The sequence below is a fragment of the Anastrepha ludens genome, chromosome 4 (genome assembly GCF_028408465.1).
Source record: "Anastrepha ludens isolate Willacy chromosome 4, idAnaLude1.1, whole genome shotgun sequence".
NCBI classification, from domain to species: domain Eukaryota; kingdom Metazoa; phylum Arthropoda; class Insecta; order Diptera; family Tephritidae; genus Anastrepha; species Anastrepha ludens.
This window is the reverse complement of record NC_071500.1, coordinates 15,796,939-15,817,605: the sequence shown is the minus strand read 5'-3', so window position 1 is coordinate 15,817,605 and position 20,667 is coordinate 15,796,939. Positions and strand designations below refer to the sequence as shown.

General features: G+C 39.4%; 1 protein-coding gene across 6 annotated transcripts in view; it reads left to right on the top strand.

Annotated features, from left to right (window-relative positions):
- The window catches only part of LOC128862241 (uncharacterized), a 47,453-nt gene that overhangs the window by 4,460 nt on the left and 22,326 nt on the right, over positions 1 to 20,667 (top strand). The window contains exons 1-3 of one of the 6 annotated variants that reach the window (XM_054100763.1): positions 7,110 to 7,191; positions 7,942 to 8,614; positions 12,761 to 15,849. The exons of 2 other annotated variants lie outside the window; for them this stretch is intronic. In XM_054100763.1, the coding sequence (XP_053956738.1) occupies positions 7,961 to 8,614; positions 12,761 to 14,008 (1,902 nt within the window). In that variant the 5' untranslated portion in view covers positions 7,110 to 7,191; positions 7,942 to 7,960 and the 3' untranslated portion in view covers positions 14,009 to 15,849. Of the gene's footprint in view, positions 1 to 7,109; positions 7,192 to 7,941; positions 8,615 to 9,737; positions 10,224 to 12,760; positions 15,850 to 20,667 lie in introns of those variants that run through there. 3 more of the 6 variants (XM_054100762.1, XM_054100764.1, XM_054100765.1) reach the window with 3 other exon arrangements.

Here is a 20,667-nt window from a genome sequence, read left to right as displayed (position 1 = left end):
CTCTTATTGGAAACCTCTTTTTTTTAAAGAATATAATTATTTCATGATCTTTTTGAATAAATAACCATTAGAAATAGATTTAATCTGGCGACGTCAAGGATTGCAGTCTAGCAGCCAAAATGTCGTGCTGGTGTCTAAATATGGCGTTATATAAATATAAAATAACGGTCATAAGAACGTGTTTATTTGATTATTTTACAGATATAACCTGTCGTTACCGCTATAACAGCTGATATTAAAAAACTGCCACTGCATTCTTGGGGTACGAATGCCCAATAATCACCCCTGTCCAAGGCGAAGCTATACAAAGTGGTGTCATTAGACCAACTGATGGTTTTTTTCTACCTTAAAAGGTTAGGGAGGAACAGGTGGGGTAGGGACCATTACTTCTCAGCAAACTTCCGATATTTTCTTAGGAATTTTGTCAGTTTGTAGAGGGAAAGAGAATGTAGCTCGTCCATTCTCAATACATCCTTACTTCATATTTACACACAGGTACAAAACCGCATGGTACAAATATAGTAAGGTTGCACTACAAGCCTAAGGTCTTTCACCAGAAAGCATGCAAATGTCATGTAGAAACAAAGAATCTAAACATAAATATTGGAAATCAATTTCAAATTTTCCAAAAAATAAAATGTCTTGTTATAAGTTATAAGGAATGCACAAATACCAAATACAATACAAAAATTAAGAAAAACATCATATAAAATATTGTAGCCATTGGTTTTACTTCGCAATGGCTACTTAACATTCTATATCTACATAAATAAATAAATTTTTAAATAAGTGCACAGGAATGAAGATGTGACCAAAGAATTCGCCAGTACGTGCGCTCCATTTTAAATTTTTTACACAAATATATGAGTCATGTTTTTATCTGAAAAATTAAATTTTTAGTCGTCAAAAGTATGAACTTTGGCTAAAATTTCTATGAGATAAAGTGTGATGTAGCCACAATAAATCTGGAAACATCGAGGGATGTCCAACAGTCAGTTGTGATGCAAAATTGATCCATAACTCCAAACTCCGCCTGTAACACTCTTCGTGCATCGCAGGAATCGATGTTTTATAAATAAGCCGTCTGCTTGGAAGTTCATATTTCGGATTCAATGATCGTCAAAACTCTCTTAATCCTGCAATGGTTTTTGTTCTTGGCCGACGCATATTCAAAATTACGCCCTAGAAGCCTGATGGTACTTGGACTGCTACGACAGAAGAATCGTTAGAACTTCTGCTAAACACGCGTTTCCCGGGGTGCAGCGTCAACGAAAGTGGGAGGGAAAATATCAGGGGCAGCCAATATAATCCACAGCATCTTGCAAAAGAAATAATTACAAAGGAGAAAGTTGCATGGGCAATTAAATCTTTTTCACCTTTTAAATCCCCGGGTCCAGATAGGATCATCCAGAGATGTTACAGGAAACCTTGGACTGTATCCTACCATGGCTAGAGGAAATTTTTAAAGCATGTTTAAACCTAGGCCATATTCCAGATAGTTGGAAACTAGTCAAGGTCGTCTTCATTCCAAAATAGGCAGGAGCGAAGGACTATAGGCCAATCAGTCTTTCGTCTTACCTGTTAAAATCCTTTGAAAGACTTTTGGATATACATATATCTCAGAAGCTCTTTGGAGAGCTCTGGTATATCAACTGCACAACATGCGCACCTTAAAGGCAAATCTACGGAGACAGCGCTTCACGAGGTAATCCGAACAATAGAGGGCTCTCTAGAGAACAAACATTATACCATGGCGGCATTCTTGGATATAAAAGGCGCCTTTAACAATGTTAGTAAATATGCCATCCAACGGGCGTTGATAGACTTAGAGGTGGACAATTGCATCAGTAATTGGGTCATCCCTATGCTAGAAACCAGGATCATCAAAGCTAATATGGGTAATATCAGCATAACCAAGAAGGTCCACAGGGGCACTCCACAGGGGGGAGTATTATCTCCACTCCTCTAATTATGCGTTATTAGCAAAGTCTTAAATATTAACGGAAAAACTGTCTCACTATCACCCAGCGAGCTTAGGGCTGGACTCCAAACTTAGCAGGAAATTAAATGTCGAAGAACGGGTAAGGAAGGCAGAAATTGCTTTATATGCCTGTAAACGTATGCTTGGAAGCATGACTGTATAAAACGGTTATACGACCTATTTTATAGAATGGTTCGGTAGTTTGGTGAAAAGCTCTAGGGAGAGATTACAATACCAAATTACTCGGCAGAATACAAAGATCAGCCTATGCAATAACGGTCGCTGCATTCAGATCATGTCCTGGAGAGGCTCTCAAAGCACTGACACACGTTATTCCAATAAACCTACATATTAAGAAGACGGCAACCATGAGTGCTTTTAGGTTAAATGAAGCGGGTCGCTGTCGTTATTGCGACAAACTCAGTTAATCTCGGTGAGAACTGACTACATCGTCCCGACGGTAACATTCAATAGGAATTTTGCCACTCTCTTTCCATCTAAGAAAGAATATAATAAGGGATTTTCTCTAAACAACATCGACACTACTGTCTATACGGATGGCAGTAAAATGGGCTCTCCCTAATACCAGCAGTGTCTTCCAGACGGAAGTACTGGCAATTGGGGAAACCTGTAGGCTACTAATCACAGATTTCTCTTTTAAGGGCAATATCGCTATTCTTTCGGATAGCCAAGTTGCAATCCAGGCGCTGGATTCGAAATAACGAAAAAGCAGCAGTTCATCTTCAAGAGGGTGATCTGCCATGAATAACGCTCTTGCAGAATCGGTATTCACACCATTAGGTGCAATCAAGGATATAATTTCCCCACAAAACCTCCGAATCGCGGATTGTAGATGGAAAGACCAGACGAAATGCAAAATTAGCAGAACGTTATGGCCCACTTACAACCTCAAGCAATCGTCGGCATTAATAAGCATGAAACGATGGGACGCCTGGAGACTAACGGCAGTCATAACTGGCTTTTGGTCTATCGGAGAACAAGCAGCCAAAATGAGTACCCACCCCTCACAATACATACTGTTACAGTTATAAACAACCGGAGAAAAAGGAAACAATTTTCCATTTCCTCTGCCCTATGGAAGGACAGAATGTTAACCCTGGGCCAACCGCTGTTCGAGAATCTTGAAAAACTGCCTGGCTTAGACGTCAACAAACCGCACAGACTGGATATAGTCATGCTGTAAATAACCGTTAAACAAGTTGGTAACGAGGATGTGGCAACAAAATGGTGCGGAAGCGCTAGTTGGGTTCTGGAATAATCACCACTTTAAGCAACGCCCTTACAAAATTCATCCTACAAGGATCGACGGGCACGTTGGTACTCGTTGTACCATCTTTTCACAGCAGCTAAGTGTAGTGTCTCAACGCCGACAGTCGAAGTTAGTTGCATGCACAAATGCACAAAATATACTTTCTATTCTGTTTTTGAGTAATTTTTTACCTAATAAAAAAATTATTCTGAGTGATGGAAATCTGTATTTTGACCTTTACGCGCTCCATTGGTTGTCTATTTGTATACTGCAGCTGTCTAGTTCACAAATGTCAAATATGATTAATGTACGACGTCATTTGCCAAAATTATAAATCTTCCGATAGTCTGATCAATTTCTCGCCACCTTGTATAGATTAGATTAGATTTGTGAGGGGTTGGGCAAGTCCAAGCACTCAGTAAGTAGACCATTCCATTCCACAAATCTCTTGGATTCATTAATGAATTTTAAGAGATCCGGAAGAGGAAGAGTACGAACTTTATCCATACTCAGTATATCGCAACCCAATATCCTAAGTCTGATTCTAAAAAATGCAGGACAGCTACAGAGAAAATGCTCTGCAGTGTTGTCATTCTCAAGACAGGATAGGCAGGTCCTTTCTGCTGAGTTTTAGGAGCAATGTCGCTATTTTCCTCAGGTTCTTTCACAAAACACTTGGCTACTCTGCACGAGTTCAACTCAGAACCTAGAAAGAGTTCAGGGCCTAGTGGCATACTTGCATAGCCTTCATTTGCCAATTTATCAGCTAACTGATTCCCTGTAATACCACAATGTTCAGGCACCCAAATAAGACTAACTTTGTTGTGTTTTGCAACACTGTTAAATTTTGTCTACATTCACCGACTAACTTCGAAGAGCAGCGTGGGTTAGCAAGGGCTTTTAGTGCAGCTTGACTGTCACTACAAATTCCATTACTGTTGACCCCCACTTTATACCTCCCAAGCCCTGTATTTGTTCTTTAGACACCCACGCTTCTTGAATTAATATTATGTGAGGATTTGTGTGTAGTTTCGTTTGACTGCGGCATAAAAAAATAGTAGCCGATATGCTATGCTGCAAGTTAATTTGGGTAAATGAAATATTTGATGTCATATGGGCAGCCATAATTCCAATCTTACACTTTTCCTATATCTGAATCGAGGACGGTAACTAGTATCCGCCCCAGATTCAAATATGGGCGCATTCTATGCCTCGACCGTATGACCTTCAACGATTCTGGATCCACACCAAGAACCAAGTGGGAACAGTTTCCATATTTAGGATCCGTCCCCGCTTCGGTATAGTGGTATGATCTCCAGTGCTTCGTAACAAGTCCCTTGTTCAGGGCATGGAGCCTAGAGATGATCGCATGCGGCTCCCTTGGAAGCCCAGGAATCAGCATACTCACCCTCATCAGCTTTTGAATTTTGTTCGTTTACCGAATGACAAACTTATGTACATCCTTAAAACGCTGGCATCGCAGCCACAGTTTTGGTCAGCCATTCGAGCGATTGAGTGTTTGAGCATTGTACCTTCAAGATACCTTGCTCAACTCTCATTGGCTCGAATCTAGGTACATCTTTTGATTTCCCTATAGCCTCCCAGACTTGACTGTCGACAAAATCCAATTGTTTTTGGGACAATTGGATATGCCCATCGCCACAGATCTCCACCACCATGCCGCTGGCTGCTGCCGCAGCATAGTTACCTCCGACGGACAATAGTGGATCACTAGGCGGGCTCGGTTTCGCGCTCGCTACTGCGCTCTTAGCCCCCGTGACAATCGTTCCACTGGATTCGTTAGTACTACTACCAGGCACTTGATTGCTGCAAGAGGCTCCTCCTGCAGTCACTGCAACCTGTTGTCTAAGGTTGCTTACTTCGGATTCCGGTTTATTACCCTTGCCCCTTTTCTTCTTCCTCTTGCCAACTGGTGCGCTCACCCTCGCTTCATCTGTCAAGGTGGGTCATCATCAGATCTGTTCCTCTTGCCAGATTCGGCTACAGGAGTGGACGAAGGCAGATGAGCTGCAACCCGGCTTGAGTGGCAGTGGCTGTTTCTCTTGCCTTCTTCACGTTCCTCTGCCTTTGCCGCTTTTTCTGCCTATTAGACAGATTTTCTCCTGAAGCTGGTGCGCTGGTACTTTCTGAGCGTGAACTCGGATTAACCATAGCCCCGGACAGGAACCAATTTGGTTTTCTCAGTCGTGGTAACATGACAGGCAGGGAATACCTGCGTCATAACCACGTCTGCATCTTCCAAATTGCCTCCCGAATCAGACGCTCTCTTTATAGCCGTTAGTGCAATGATACTTTTCGGATTTGTATCCAAATTAAGCACGTTACTTCCGTCCGTAGAGGAAAGCGTCAGGGCACTGAGACGTAAATGAGTCAGCGCAGCCTCCCCAGGATCAGCTAAAGGGTTTGCAAGGGTCGCCTGCATCTTTATTGCTTTCGCTTATTCCACTGAGCCAAGCTCATTTTCGCCCAGTAACAGGCTCTCTATAGAGCTTGCTTCCTCCATGGCCCTGATTTTCAGCCTTGGTCGTCTTTGTGGTGAATGAGTTTTGGGCCTGCACATCCGATGCCCAAGCCGCTGGAGAACCAGCGGGAGAATTACCACAAGTGTGGGTACCCCGTCAGAGTAGTCCTGGTTTGTACTCATTTCCATTTGTGTAGTGGCCCTGTTAATACTCTATTCTTCAAGGGAGCCACTGTTGAAGAGGAACCCGTTATCGACAGTTCAAGTCTAGATCCATAGTGTTCTGTTTTAACTCAGTAATCACTCTATTTGTCATCCGACAGCAAGGGATCTTACTGAGTTAAGTAGCAGGGTTATCTCGCGCAGGATGTGATTCTTCATCACGCACTAACGGTCTTGGCTTAGTAGAGGCTATGGAGTTGGAATAACCCTCTGTATTGCGCTTATCTACGCCCTGTGCCGTCCTCGTAGTAGTTATAGTCAGTGCTAAGAAAGACTCATACAGTGAGAACAAACACTTAACCCCCCCACCTTGTATGAAAGAGGCAGTAGATGAACTACTACTTAAGGTGTTGCAGCAAAGATACGTCTAACGTGGCTATGTGTGTAAAGAAGTTTATAAGAAATTATGTTTTATATTGTAATTCCAAACTGTTGAAACGTCGGCTGCTTTTTTTTTTTGAATATTTTACGCTTACGCCTGCGAAAATCTACAATTTTAATTAACAAAAAATATTTTACAATTCATTTTATTATTTTTACTTATTTACATATATATGTTATACGTGCATGTATGTACATACATATGCATATACCTATATATACATGTACATATACTCGTATACTTACATTTGTGCTTTAACGCACTCGTCTGCACACTGCGATGGCTCCAAAGTAAAAGAACGAACTTTCTTCGTTCGCTTTACTTTGGATCGAACTCGTGAGGTGCAGGGCAAGTATGCTTTTTGTAGTGCTTACTAAAATAGTTACTGATTACAACGCAATTACACTGCGTTATAACTCAAACTTTTGACGTGACAACGTCTTATAATTCGATGGAGCCGGCTGCACGCACCAAAAAAACATGACTCATGCGGCGTTATCTTACTCTGAGGCGTTCCATTTAAGACTTGAAGTACAAGCGAGAGGGCGGAATGAGCGACAATCGGCCTCCGGCAACGTTCGACATCTGTCTCTCTCCTACTTGAGTGAGTGATGCGTTCGGACAGCTGCTACTCGTATACAATAATACTATGTAGACTAATTCAAAGCGCGCCTCAATTTCACCCAATAAGGAATCAGTGCCTCTTTTTTCGATATTTCGCTACTAAACAACTTCACACTGATTCAGTTAAAATAATATTAATAATAGTTTACACGTTTTCGTTAAGTGTGAAGTGCTGTGAAAAGTGAATGTGGTGTCAATTGTTTATAGCAACGATAATTGCGGCGATAAAGGTAATGAATCTTTCGATATTAAATATATGTTCAGTGATATATTGTCGAATATTCGTGCTTTCATCATTTAAATAAATACCATCAGTCCGCTAGTGTAGCGATTGTAGGTTATGCTATAATTGACAAAAATATACAACAATAAGTTAACAGACCTATTTCACGATGAGTAAAAAATCAATGGATTTACTATTCAATTGAAATAACTATCAAGCGTAGCTACGATTTCAAAAAATTAAAACATAAATGTTAAATCTTCCACATATCATAACAACATGTCTGAAATGACAGGTTGGACCAGCCAACCGTCAAAGGGAACAATTTTATCCTATATCAACCACATTGAGGAGGGCTTTTTAAAAGCTAGAGTTAATATACAAAAATGTTAATGTTTCCAAATTTTAAATTTTAAATTTAAGATTTATGATCAATAATTTAACCACAGATTATTCTTATAATAAATTATTCACGAATATATTAACTCTTTTACAACAAATTACAATTAAATTTGCAAAAATAATTAAGTAACTAATTGAACAGCAACTTTTATTCAGTTTACTAGCTGTAAGAAATAATGTCAATACAAAATGTATTATTATAAAATAATAAAATCAAAAATTAATTTTTAACGGACGAGTAGAAATTGAAACAATACATTTTATTCAAGTATTTTGTAAATTTAAAATGATTTTCTGAACGAAGAATTTTATGAAAAACTTTTCTAAATTGTTTCGAACGCCGATCATTTTGCAGAACCGCTTATAATCGCACCATGGAAAAACAACCTGACGAACTAGGGGATGTCACGAATGAGCCACTACCTTCGATGAGTGAACCCATGGAGGTTCAAGATGCTGTAGCATCTACTTTAGCAACGTCATTCGCGCAGCCAATAATCGCTGCTTCAAAATCGAAAGCACAAAAACAACGTGAGTACAGACAGCGGATTGCTACAACCCAAACTCCTGCACAGAAAGCAGCTGCAAGAAAAGCACGTAATGCAAGAGATCGAAACAACAGATTACACCAAACTGTTAACTTGGTTACTGCCAGTGGTTCTCTAAAAGCGACAACTGCTGCTCCAAAAACAAAGGCACAAATACAACGAGAGTACAGACAGCGGATTGCTGCATCCCAAACTCCTGCACAGAGAGCAGCTGCAAGAAAATCACGTAATGAAAGAGATCGAAACAACAGATTACGTCAAACTGTTAACTTGGTTACTGCCAATGGTTCTCTAAAAGCGACAACTGCTGCTCCAAAAACAAAGGCACAAATACAACGGGAGTACAGACAGCGGATTGCTGCATCCAAAACTCCTGCACAGAAAGCAGCTGCAATTACTGTACAACCAAGTACTTACTCAGCTCAAATTGAAGTTCAAGCACAATCTACTTGGAACACTAAATGGGCATCATTAATCGAGGTGGCGCAAAATTTATCTTTTCATACTGTCTTTGACTAATTTTTCTACCCTATAAAAAAGTGATTTTGAACGATGGAAATCTTTATTTTGACCTTTACGCGCTCCATTGCTTGTCTGTTTGTATACTGCAGCTGTCTAGTTCAAAAGGGTCGAATAGGATTGATGTATCATACGACGCCATTTGCCAAAATTATAAATCTTCCGATAGGCTGATGAATTTCGCGTCACTTTTTATCAAAGAGGCGCCCTTTGTTAATTGTTGAATAACACTAAAAGTATTTGTCGGATTCACTTCAAATTTTCACACAATATTTGTAAGATATTATAGACAATTTAAGAAAATGCAAAAAATTCAATTTTTTGAAAATTCTGACTACCCCTAACCTCATAAACTGGCAAAATTCTATTGACTTTCAAAATCAAGAACCAGACTTAAATCTTCCGAATGTTTTTAATTAGCAGAATTCGAGACTGATCTCCGAATATTATTTGGCGAATTCGTCGATATTTCGAAACCGAATAGAATCATATAAAGAGAAAAATATGCGTAATTATAAGCGTGCGGCGAATTGCAGTGGCGCCTTCCGGAAAGCGTTACGTCATGCACCGAAAGAATACAAAACATATAAACAAAACAAACAATGTGAGGAGAACTTACACGTTTTTAAAAATTCGGTGAATGGTGGCTTGGTAGTAATGTGATTTGTGACATTTAAACTAAACAAACTAATGAAAAATACCTGCAAATGCGGTTTTTTTCGCAGTTTTATGCGGAACATGCCGTGGCTAGAAAGTGTAGGTTTGTTTGTATAATTTCTTGTGTTTCTACTGCTTTCGCCTACGCTTCCCCTTCACAAACAAGTAATTTACCTCCTTCTGTTTGGGTATTCTTGGACCACGACGACGCAGCGAATACGCAAGACCCAATCTTTTATGCTATCATTTCTTGTTATAAGCGCAAAATAATTGTGTTCATACACTTTTTATTGTGTTTTGGAGCAAATATTTTTACATGCACTGTTTACACAAGTGTGTTAAGGCAACAACTTCACACAGCAAGCAACAACAAAATCATCATTTGTATCAGGCAAAAGAGAGCAGGCAACAGACAACATAACTGTTGCAAAATTATAAAAGCATAGTGCGGTTATTAAGAAATGTAGAAATCTGTAGGTGTCTTGTCATTTTATATCAAAATGCCGCGTGGCACACAACTTACAGAAATGGAAAAAGGTAAAATTTTAGCTTTAGCTTCCGAAGAAAAGTCATTTCAGGAAATAAGCCGTCTAATAGAAAGAAGTGATTGTGTGGTGCGAAATTTTTTAAAAAGAAAGAAAAGTACGGAGCTACAAATAACCAGCGTGGACGAAAACAAATTTTAAACACCCGTGAAGTGCGAAAAGTTATTCGCGTGGCGCGGAACAGTACAAAGAGCTTACGTGATATCAAAGCTGAATGTGATTTCAAAGTTTCTCGGGCCACGTTAAGTCGAGTCTTAAAGCGTTCGGGCAGCATTAAGTTCTCTAAAATGAAGTCCGGTCCAAAACTTACCGCTGACCACAAAATGAAAAGGAAAACCTTCGCACGTTATAATACAGGCCGTAATCTGGTAATTTAAAATAAATACAACAACTTTTCAAAAATGTATAAGTTTTGCATATTTTATAAATTTTTTTATAAGGTTATCTTTTCTGAAGAAAAGAAATTTAACTTAGATGGGTCAGATGGATTTAGTAAGTGTTGGAGAGATTTGCGATCAGAGCCAAAATATTAAAAATAAATAAATTTTGGCGGTAAATCTCTGAGGGTTTAAGCAGCTGTGGTTACAATTGGAAATCTCAATATTGACATCCCATCAACACGCATGAATCCGAAGGGTGCATAGGCTTACTTTCGGATAAATTGCTGCCATTTGTCAATGTGTATTCTGGCGAAAGTCTTGTTTTCCAGCAAAATAATGCGCCTGCCATTCATTCGTCGCACTTGTGAGTTGGTTTGCTGAAAAGTGTACAGGGTTGCCGTTATTCGACGGACCCATGTGTTTTTTTTTTAATCAAAGAAAAACACAATTTTTTTAATGTTGACGATAATCACTTTTTGCATATGATATCTCTCAAATGGCCGCCTTGAGCCTGTATGGCGTATTGTGCCCGTTTTGCAGCATTTTCCATAGTTTTAGCTAACATTTCGGCTGGAGTAGCGGCTATTTCCTCACGGATGTTGTTCTTGAGCATTTCTATGGTCTTTGGTTTAGTAATATAAACCTTTGATTTTGAATATCCCCCCAAGAAGAAGTCAGGTGGCGTTAAATCGGGCGAACGCGATGGCCAGTCAAAATCGCCATTTTTCGACATCAAACAACGAGGAAACAATTTCTTCAAAAAATCGATTGTGGTGCGAGCTGTGTGTGGTGGAGCGCCGTCTTGTTGAAACCAGAACTGCTTCATACGCTTTCGACGAATAATTCGCATCACAAAAGTGGTTATCATATCGCGATAACGCTCCTGATTGACGGTAACAGCTTGACCATTTTCATTTTCGAAGAAACACGGCCCAATAATCGTTTTCGCACTAACGCCGTACCAAACTGTGACTTTTTCGTCGTATAGAGGTACCTCTTGAATTTCGTGAGGATTTTCAGTAGCGTGAATACGGCAATTTTGCTTGATTACCGTCCCATTCAATAAAAAATGAGCCTCATCGGACATGATGATTTTGTTCCGAAATTTCTCGTCATCTTCAGCTATGTCGGGCCCATTCCAATCGACGAGGCTTGTCCGCAGGCAACAATCTTTGCGTCAATTGAATCTTATACGGGAATAAATGCAAATCAATGCGGATAATTCGTTGTAAAATAGTCCGAGCAATGCCCAACTGCTGAGAACGGCGATTTTGGGATGCCCTTGGCGACGTCTCAACACTGGCCAGTACAAGAGCAATATTCTCATCCGATCGCCTTGGTCGGTTTTGATTTGGCGTCTTTGGATTAGAAAAAGCATCACCAGTCCAACACCTTTCGTACAAACGCTTAATAGTGTTCTTAGAAGGCGCACTTTTCACATTATTTAATTCTTTATACGCACGTTGAGATTTCACAATTTACTTCTTTTGTTGAATGTAAATTTCAACAATTTGGGAGCGCTCGTGTGGCGTGTACTGTTCCATGGTAAACATCTGCTTGGACTGACGCTTCCAACGCGGTATGTCTTTAAGCGATCTGACGTCTCTGTCAAAAGATACAGGGTTACCAGATGGGTCCGTCGAATATTGGCAACTCTGTATCTATCCCCTTTCATGAGTGGCCATCAATTTTTCCATATACCAATATTATGGAGAATGTATGGGGTACAGTGACAAAGGAAGAGTTGAAAAATGTTATTCTTCATTCATGGTACTTTCTTAGCACGCAACTAGTGATAAAGTTATTTGATTGAATCCCGAACAGGATCTTTGAAGTTATTGAAAAGAGTGGAAATGCCACACATTACTAGGGAGAGCTGATAAAAAATATTTTTAAGGAATTCCCAAATTGCCTAATACAAAAAATGATGTTTTTGTTGCTTGTCATGTGAACTTTGACGAAATCGTCGAGTGAAACAAAGATTCGATGCGTGATTAATTGTTTCAAATCTTATAACAACCCCCGGTATCGTTCTAGTAAAGCTTCAGTGAATGCTTGATCTGGCGATACCTTGACTCCTGGTTATTTTTAGATATATCCCTGATAAGCGGAGAGAAACCAATAGAATTCCAGCTGGACGTGAGTGGGTTGATAATGTACCTAGTCGGAAAAACTGCTTACGGTTCTTTACTGATGGCTCAAAGCTTGACGATAAAGTTGGCTCTAACGTCTACTGTAAGAAGAAAAAATAGGTGTTTTATTGGTTACACTTCGAGTGTCGGACCCTGTAATTTGATTCCAAATTTATAAAACATTCTGATTCTGTTGTAAAACAATAAAATTGTTTGTTGGGGCTTAAATTCATTTTGGCAAAAATATGTAAGTGCCTAATGTTTGCCTTACATTGAAATCAATGTAAAATATGTACATATAGTATGTATGCACATAGTATAAGTATATGTGTACCTCCTTATGAACACATTAATCCATGTCAGTAATTTGTTTGCTTGTACTTTTGCTTCCAGCCCACACGTTATGAGCGCGAACGCGCCTCCATGAAGAACAAACCACGCAAAGTGCTCAACTTGGAAGAGCGCGTTTTGGCCATACGTTTGTATCAAGAGAACCCCGTCTATCAGCGTGTAGCCTCCGTATTCAAGTGCAGCTGGGAGCAAATACGCAACGTAATCGCCAATCGTGACGACATACTACGCTACTATGGCGAATGCCAGACCGTCAATGTCAAGGATTCACCACAATATGTGCGAAATAAGAAAATCAACTTTCTCGGCAATGTGACATATGAATTCATTAAACGTGCTTATTACCATCACAATGCCACGCTCAATGACGAAGTTATACGCCAGCGTGCGCTGCAGTTTCGCGATATACTAAAAATTGAACAATTCCACCCGAACAAAGTGTGGATAGCCGATTTCAAAAAGGTATATAACATAGATTGGCAGAATTTGGCTGGCTTAATTATATGTGGCGTACCGCCCCGTTCGCTTGAAAATAAGGATTTAATCGAATATTGCACCCGAGTGGTAACGAAGGCGATATCACTAATAGGAAAAATGCCCAAGCAATTGTCCAAGAAAGAAACTAAAAATGCTGATATGGAGGATGAAGAAAATGAGGCGGCTAGTGCTATTAGCAGCTATGGCGATAATGAATCCGATTCTATGTTAACTGATCAATTCAATGATGTGCCAGTGGTGAACGAAATTGATGACTTTGCAGGTATGTACCTAGATGCGGCCGATATCGATGAGGAGGAGATCAATGAAGATGAAGAAGGACCGACCATCAATTATGCTGACTACGATGGCACCGATGAAATGCCAGACTTCAACGCCAAGAGCAATTTGTCGGCAGTGACGCGAGCAGTACCAATAAAAATGTCAACCAAACCATTTCTAGCAGAGGTACAAATAAAGCAAGAACGACCTAGTCGAAGTCGCAGCAGAAGTCCGCCATTGTTATCGCCATTAACTGTGGCGAGTGGTACGAGTACGCAAGGCACAGGCGCAGGAAGTAGTCCAGGTGTAAAGCGAAAGAGAACAGAAGCAACCCAATCAACAACAGAGTTGAGCGAAATCGTAAAAAGAGAGCGAGTGAGTACTTATACGGAAGCAATGCGCGTTTTGTGCCCTTTAGAAGACTTCGCGACGCAGCAGGAAGATTTCCATGCACTAAACCTACTTATGCAGCTGGTGCGTGTATTCGAGAAGGGTGCCAATCGAAATAGTGAGCGAAGGGGGAATGTCTAAGAGCAGTCATAATTAAGAATTAGTGTAAAAGCATAAATTATGTATTTACCTACATACGTATAAGTAAATGTAAATAGTTTAGGTGTCTCACCCAGTAACCTATGAATTGATGTATGTACAGTGAAATCGCGATAACTCGCAGGCTTTATAACATAAATTGAAAATCGCGTTAATTCCTAACAAAGTTCGATGCCTTGGAGTACTCGTACAAAATGCACATAATTTAATTTGGTGCCCTCTACACGGTGAAGTCCAAAATAAACAAGACTAAGCTAAAATAGAAACGACATGAACTTTAATCTCATAACTTCGAGTTTATTTATTCAAAACCGTCCCCTCTGGCCTCGATACACTGTTTTGCGCTATCTAAAAGCTTTTCGAAAGAGTGTTTCAGGCCATTGAATGTTATTCAGGATGTCGGTACAAGCCTTTTGTATGGCCTCTACGGACCCAAAACGTTTTCCTTTCTAGCCAAAAAATCAGTCACAAGTCGATTTCTAGCCAAAAAATCAGTCACAAGAGTGGATCGATGAGATGATGCAATAAGCGCCAGCTTTCTCCTTCGCGGTATTCAGGGCGAATTCGACGAATGCAATGCAATAAATGCTTCAAAACGCCCAGATAGAAAATCGCATTGACGATTTGGCCCGTCGGCACGAACTCCTTGTGGACAATTCCTTTGGAATCGTAAAAACAAATGAACATCGACTTGATTTTTGACTTTTCCAAACGCGATTTCTTGGGTGTTGGCTCGTATGGGGCCTTCCATGCGGCACTTTGACACTTAGTTTCAGGTTCATGTTGGACACACCACGTTTCATTTTCTCGTCTCTTTAATGAGGTCTTTCGAATCATGAATTCGGAGCAATTTTGGTCCTCAGTTAAGTTGTGCGGAATGAAAAGTGCACAGACCCCTTGTAGGCCCAAATGATCGATGTTTTGGAGATATCGAACTCCGATTCCATGAATTTCAACGATGATTTCGGTTTATTTTTGATAAAATTACCAACAAATTCGATGAAGTTTTCGGTAATTACTGATTTTGGGCGGCCCGTATTCCCGTTCATTCTTATTTATGTCCTCACAACCATCTCCTCTGAAACGTGTAAACCACTCATGAACTCTGGCACGAGATAGACAGTCAACACCATAAACTTTTTTCATCAATTCAAATGTTTCGGTAAACCTTTTACCGATTTTAAAACAAAATTTGATATTAGCTCTTTGTTCGAAACTCATTTTTTTACCGATGACACAAACATACTTACACTTTGGACGCAATAACTTCACTTCCACTGCACCGAATGTCACCAAGCTTTCACTGGAAGTCAGCTGGGGATGTAACTTCAACTCACCAACTCATTAAAAAGATGGCGCCATCAAAAACATTTTTATGACGGCAGTCTTGTTTATTTGGACTTCACCTTGTATAACTCGTTTTTTTTTTCTCTGCCGAACGACTGCGTTAATTTTTTCTAATCGTTCTCTTTTAACTTTTATTCTTGCTTTTGGTTTTGCACAAATGCACGTAATTCCGCTTACTTGAAAATAGCGATAACTCGTAATATTTTGTTGGTGTTTTGGATTATGAGTTATCTCGATTCCACTGTATGGATATTTTGCGGAAAACCCTTTATCACCAAATAAGTGTAGTTACTACAAACTTGTAGCACAATAGAAAATTAAGTAATATGAATAATAGTGTTGAATCGCATCAGAATAAACTTAAATTTCATATGGAATAGTACATTTGTACCTACTCGTATATATGTACAATATGTATGTATCTCATTCTTAGTTTGTGTTTGTGTATATGTAAATATATGTAAAATATGATGAAATTCGCTCGTGTACACTCAGTCAAGGAATTTAAGTCACTGGCCCAGGATCTAGTTCGGCTTAGCGCCACCATGTCATGCTTTTTTGTTTTTGCTTTTTGTTTAATTTTTTTTTTTTTTGCGGGTGAGGTAGGTTGAACCCTATGCCTTCGCATCTACAGCGACCGCCGTCTAGTACATCGAATGGTATAGCCACTAAAACAATCTCTTTTTTTTTCTTCTGGGTAGACACCCTTCCAGGGAACTACTTTCTGCATTATTTCGGAAGGCACAGAACGGCATCTATAAAGGACCAATTCTATTCATCCACGTCTGGGTCGATCATATTCGTATTCAGCTTTCTTGCTATAGGATCATCTTCTTGTGTCGCCATCTGTGCGGCTAGGCTCTGTTGCACTATGTCTAGGTCTATGTGTTTTTTCCGTAGTGCGTTCTCGATGTATCCCTGTATCAGCCATGCCATGAGGTGTTGTGGTTTGTCGTTATTCAACAAAATTATGAACGCCTTATCAGTGGCATTTTTGATGCTGACTCGATACAGACCAAGCACATATACAAATACAAGTATACATGTACATACATATGTATGCATACTTGAAGTACCATAATTAAAAACAGTTTTTTTCAAATAATTTTGCAGAAATGAACACAAAGCTCTTCTTTTATGCTGGCGTTATTTATTTACAATATCTTATTGCTTAAAAATATGACTTTACTTTTACTTAGGCAGGCTTAGCCAATTGAAAACTTTGAAGACATTTTTCTCAACATTTTGGCGTTTTGAATTTCACAGACTATTAAAGTAAATGAGCGATATGTGAAGTATAATTTTATATTTGTTGGTAGAAAATCAATTGTGCACAGTAATACGCGCCATAGGTACATTTGCGTGCTTATTGACTCGCACTAGTCAGGTTGTAGCTTGGCATGTTTAAATGTCTGTTCTAAATATAATTACCAGCACTTTTTTTGTAGCACTGCAGTCACACCGCCGTCGCCTTGCCGAGAGCTCACCGAAGCACCAATGAGAGTGCGTCGCTTAAGGCTTTGCGTGCAGCGGAGAGTAAAAAGTAAGTAGCTAAATTTGCGCATACGAGTTGCAACACATAAATACATTTATGCACTTCTATGTGTGCTTTCCATATTTCACGTAGTCATCCATACGACGCTTTGACTCAGTGGGCAGACATGCGCATAGGCGGTCAGGTCCCACTAGGGGAGATATATGTACATGCATACCTATGTATGTGTGTATAATGTATGCAGATATATGCATATGTGTATGTAAGCATGCACACGTGTGTAGCTAGCACTAGTCATAGAGCTTAAGCGATATAGCCGCTTATTTTGTAATTTTCCCGACACACAAAATCGATGAGGTCTCACATTTAGTTTATTTTCTTGAAAAATTACTGAACTTCTTATGTTAAGAATTATATTAATTTTTGCTCGAGTTAAGGTGTGCAAGCACGTGCAGACGTGGCTAAATCGATTCCTCTAACCATTTTAGTAAATACACATGGAGATATACATACATACATATGTCTATATCTGACTCGATTCCTTAACGCTGTCACATACAACCGTTAAAATTGTAATTTATTATTTATTATTGACATGTTCAGGTGTTACAATACATATAGGTATATGTACTAAGAACTTAGTCTATCTACAAAAGATTTCCACATATTCCGATTGCTGGCTAGGAATTTTAATTCATTGAATGGCTTTTTGGATTCCTGGTTAACGCATCTACGCCAAGTCATTTTGGGACGCCCTCTGTTTCTAGTGCCTTGCGGGTTCCATTGTAAGGCTGAGTAGACTATTTCATCGGGTTGTTTTCGGAGGGTGTGCCCGATCCATTTGTACTTTCTGTGCATTATTTCCTTTTCAATAGGTTTTTGGTTCGTCAGTTGCCACAGGCGAGGGTTAGATATAATACGTGGCCACCAGATACCGATAATGCGTCGCAAGCATCTGTTTACGAATGCCTGTAGTTTTCTCGTTGAGTCTTGTTTCATGTGCCACGTTTCGCTGCCATACAGTAGCACTGATTTTACGCAAGCATTAAATATACCGATTATAGTGCCTCTTTTAAGCGCTTTGTTAGACCACACTCGTGACAACCCAGCAAACGTGTTCGTCGCTATGGATATCCTACGCTGAATGTCAGCCGTTGTACCACCATCGGGGGTTAGGATGCTACCTAGATACTCAAATTTGTTTACATCGTCAACTTGTCCTCCGTCTATTTTAAACTCTGTGTTGTTAATTACGTTAATTCTCATAGACTTGGTCTTCTTTATATTAACTTGTAAGCCAAGTTTTAAGCAGTCGTTTGTTGTGTTGGAGAGTCTTGTTTGTAGTTCGTTATAAGAGTTACTAATTAGAACGACGTCGTCCGCATATGATAGGTCGCCAAGTTTTTGAGTCATTTTCCAGTTTATACCACATCGGTTATAAGTTTCGAAAGCTATGTCCAGTGCTGTTATGAAGAGTAAGGGAGAGAGTGCGCAGCCTTGCTTCACGCCTGATACAGTAGGGAAGGACTCGCTTAGTTGTTTTTCGTGCAACACTCGGCAGCATGAGCCGTCATACATGCATTTTATGATGTTAATTATTTTATCTGGGACACCTCTCGCAGATAGAGCAGACCAGATTATATCCCGCTTTAGGGAGTCGAACGCCTTTGCAAAATCGATAAATGCCAGGTAGAGTGGTGAGTTGTACTCAGCAGATTGTTCTATCAAGATTCTAAGAGTATGTATATTGTCGATACACGAGCGTCCAGGTCTAAAACCGGCTTGATTTGGTCTGATAAGTTTATCCAGCGGGGCTGATATTCGTTCTAGGATGATTTGAGTAAAAATTTTTGTGATTGCTGGTAGAATAGATATTCCTCGCCAATTCTCACATTTTTTCCGATCGCCTTTCTTGGGTAGCTTAATAATGATAGATTCTTTCCAATCACTAGGCATCACTTCTTCTCTCCAGATTTGCTGGAATAGTGGCAGCAACAGGGATGCCATAGCCTCAGTATCGACTTTGAAGAGTTCAGCAGGGATACCGTCATTTCCAGTAGCTTTGCCGTCTTTCATCATTTTGATTGCTGTTGTTATCTCTCCTAAATCTGGCGGTTGCACGCTTATATTTCTGTTAGGGTGACGCCGAGTTCTTATTTCGAAACTTTCTGAGCTTTCATCGTACACAGAGTTGAGAGTTTTTTGGAAATACGTTTTCCAGATGGCGAGCTGTTTTTCTTTACATGTTTCTATTGTGCCATTTTCGTCATATAGTGGCGACTCGTATGTTCCCTTGTAGCCACTCAGTTTACGGATTGCTTTGTAGACGTCTCTTGTATTACCTCTGTCAGCTGCATTTTGCGCGTTCCTTCCTAGTTCATCATAGAAATCTTGTTTGTCTTTTACGACTTGCTTTTTAATCAATTTAGTTAGCCTTCTATATTCAGAGTCAAGCTCTGTCTTTTTTCTTCTGCTGCAACATCCTGTTAGATTCACCTTGACTTTTCTGCGTTCTTGTAATATCCTCATTCAAAGCTGCGCCCGGGTAAATGTCGTTTTCTTGACATAACAAGTCATGCCAATATTCAATATATTTTTCAATTAAATTAACTAAATAAAAATAAAATAGAAGTTAAAAAGAAATTTTCATTGTCATTACGGCACAATATTTTTAGTGAAAAAATACTTTCATTCACTACTCAAGTTTTTAGTGTAAATTATTTATACTTCCACTATTACTCACCGAATGGGTTGGTGCGTGACTACCATTCGGGAGTGTGGTCGCCTCTCGGCAGGCAAAAGGTCTGTTCACGCAAAAATTATGCAGTAAGTTGCCATTTACTTTATTTCCGAGAATTCTCTCTCAAAGGGGAAAATATCAAAAAAGGACATGTACGCAAATCCAGTAACAATTTTCAAGACTGACGAACAGCTGATTAAATTGTTGGTAGGAAAAATCATAAAAATTAAACATTTTTCCACCTGAGCTACCTTGTATTAAATTAATAGAAAAAATAAATAAATCTATACTATAAAGGTGAATGTCTGTACGTTATCCGCGCATCACTACGAAACGACAACACCAAATGACGTAAAAATGTTTATACATACATTCATATTTTCACCCACTGAAGATTATAGGCATGTTTTTATGATGGAACTCCCTTCCCACAGCCCCCAGGCCGCGCCACCACTCTCATTCGTCACTAATAATCGAATATTTGCTTAAATTTAATCTAAAAAATCTTAGTTTTTCCTATTTCCCACTATTTATAGCACACTCTATACTTCATAATCCGCATAAGCTGTTCAACTATGACCCAAATGCAAAGTTCAAAAACGGTTTGAGATAGAAAATTAATAAAAATAATTTTGCTTGATATTTTTCTGATTGGTTGTTTTGATTTTATTCAACGAGGCATAGCAACGGATGCCGGGTATTGGAATATTATGGTTATTAATAAAAAATTATTTTCTATGAAATTATTGTTTGTAATTCTTTTATATATATATCCTAAATCCCTCAAAACTACTCCTACGCGAGCGGGGCCGCGGGTTAAAGCTAGTCAAAAATAAAATACAAAATAATGAGCACCGAAATCACACGATTTCATTTTGCCCACAGTAATTTGTTGCATTTCATCATCGCTTTCAGATGCACAACATTCCATTAGCAATTGCAATTCACAAATTTTAATTCGTGTTTATTTTTACTTTGCGGTCAGCTGTTTTCCTCACTTGCAAATTCGTACAAGTAAAAATTTATTCAGTAAAAACTTGCTACTTCCCCACAAAACGA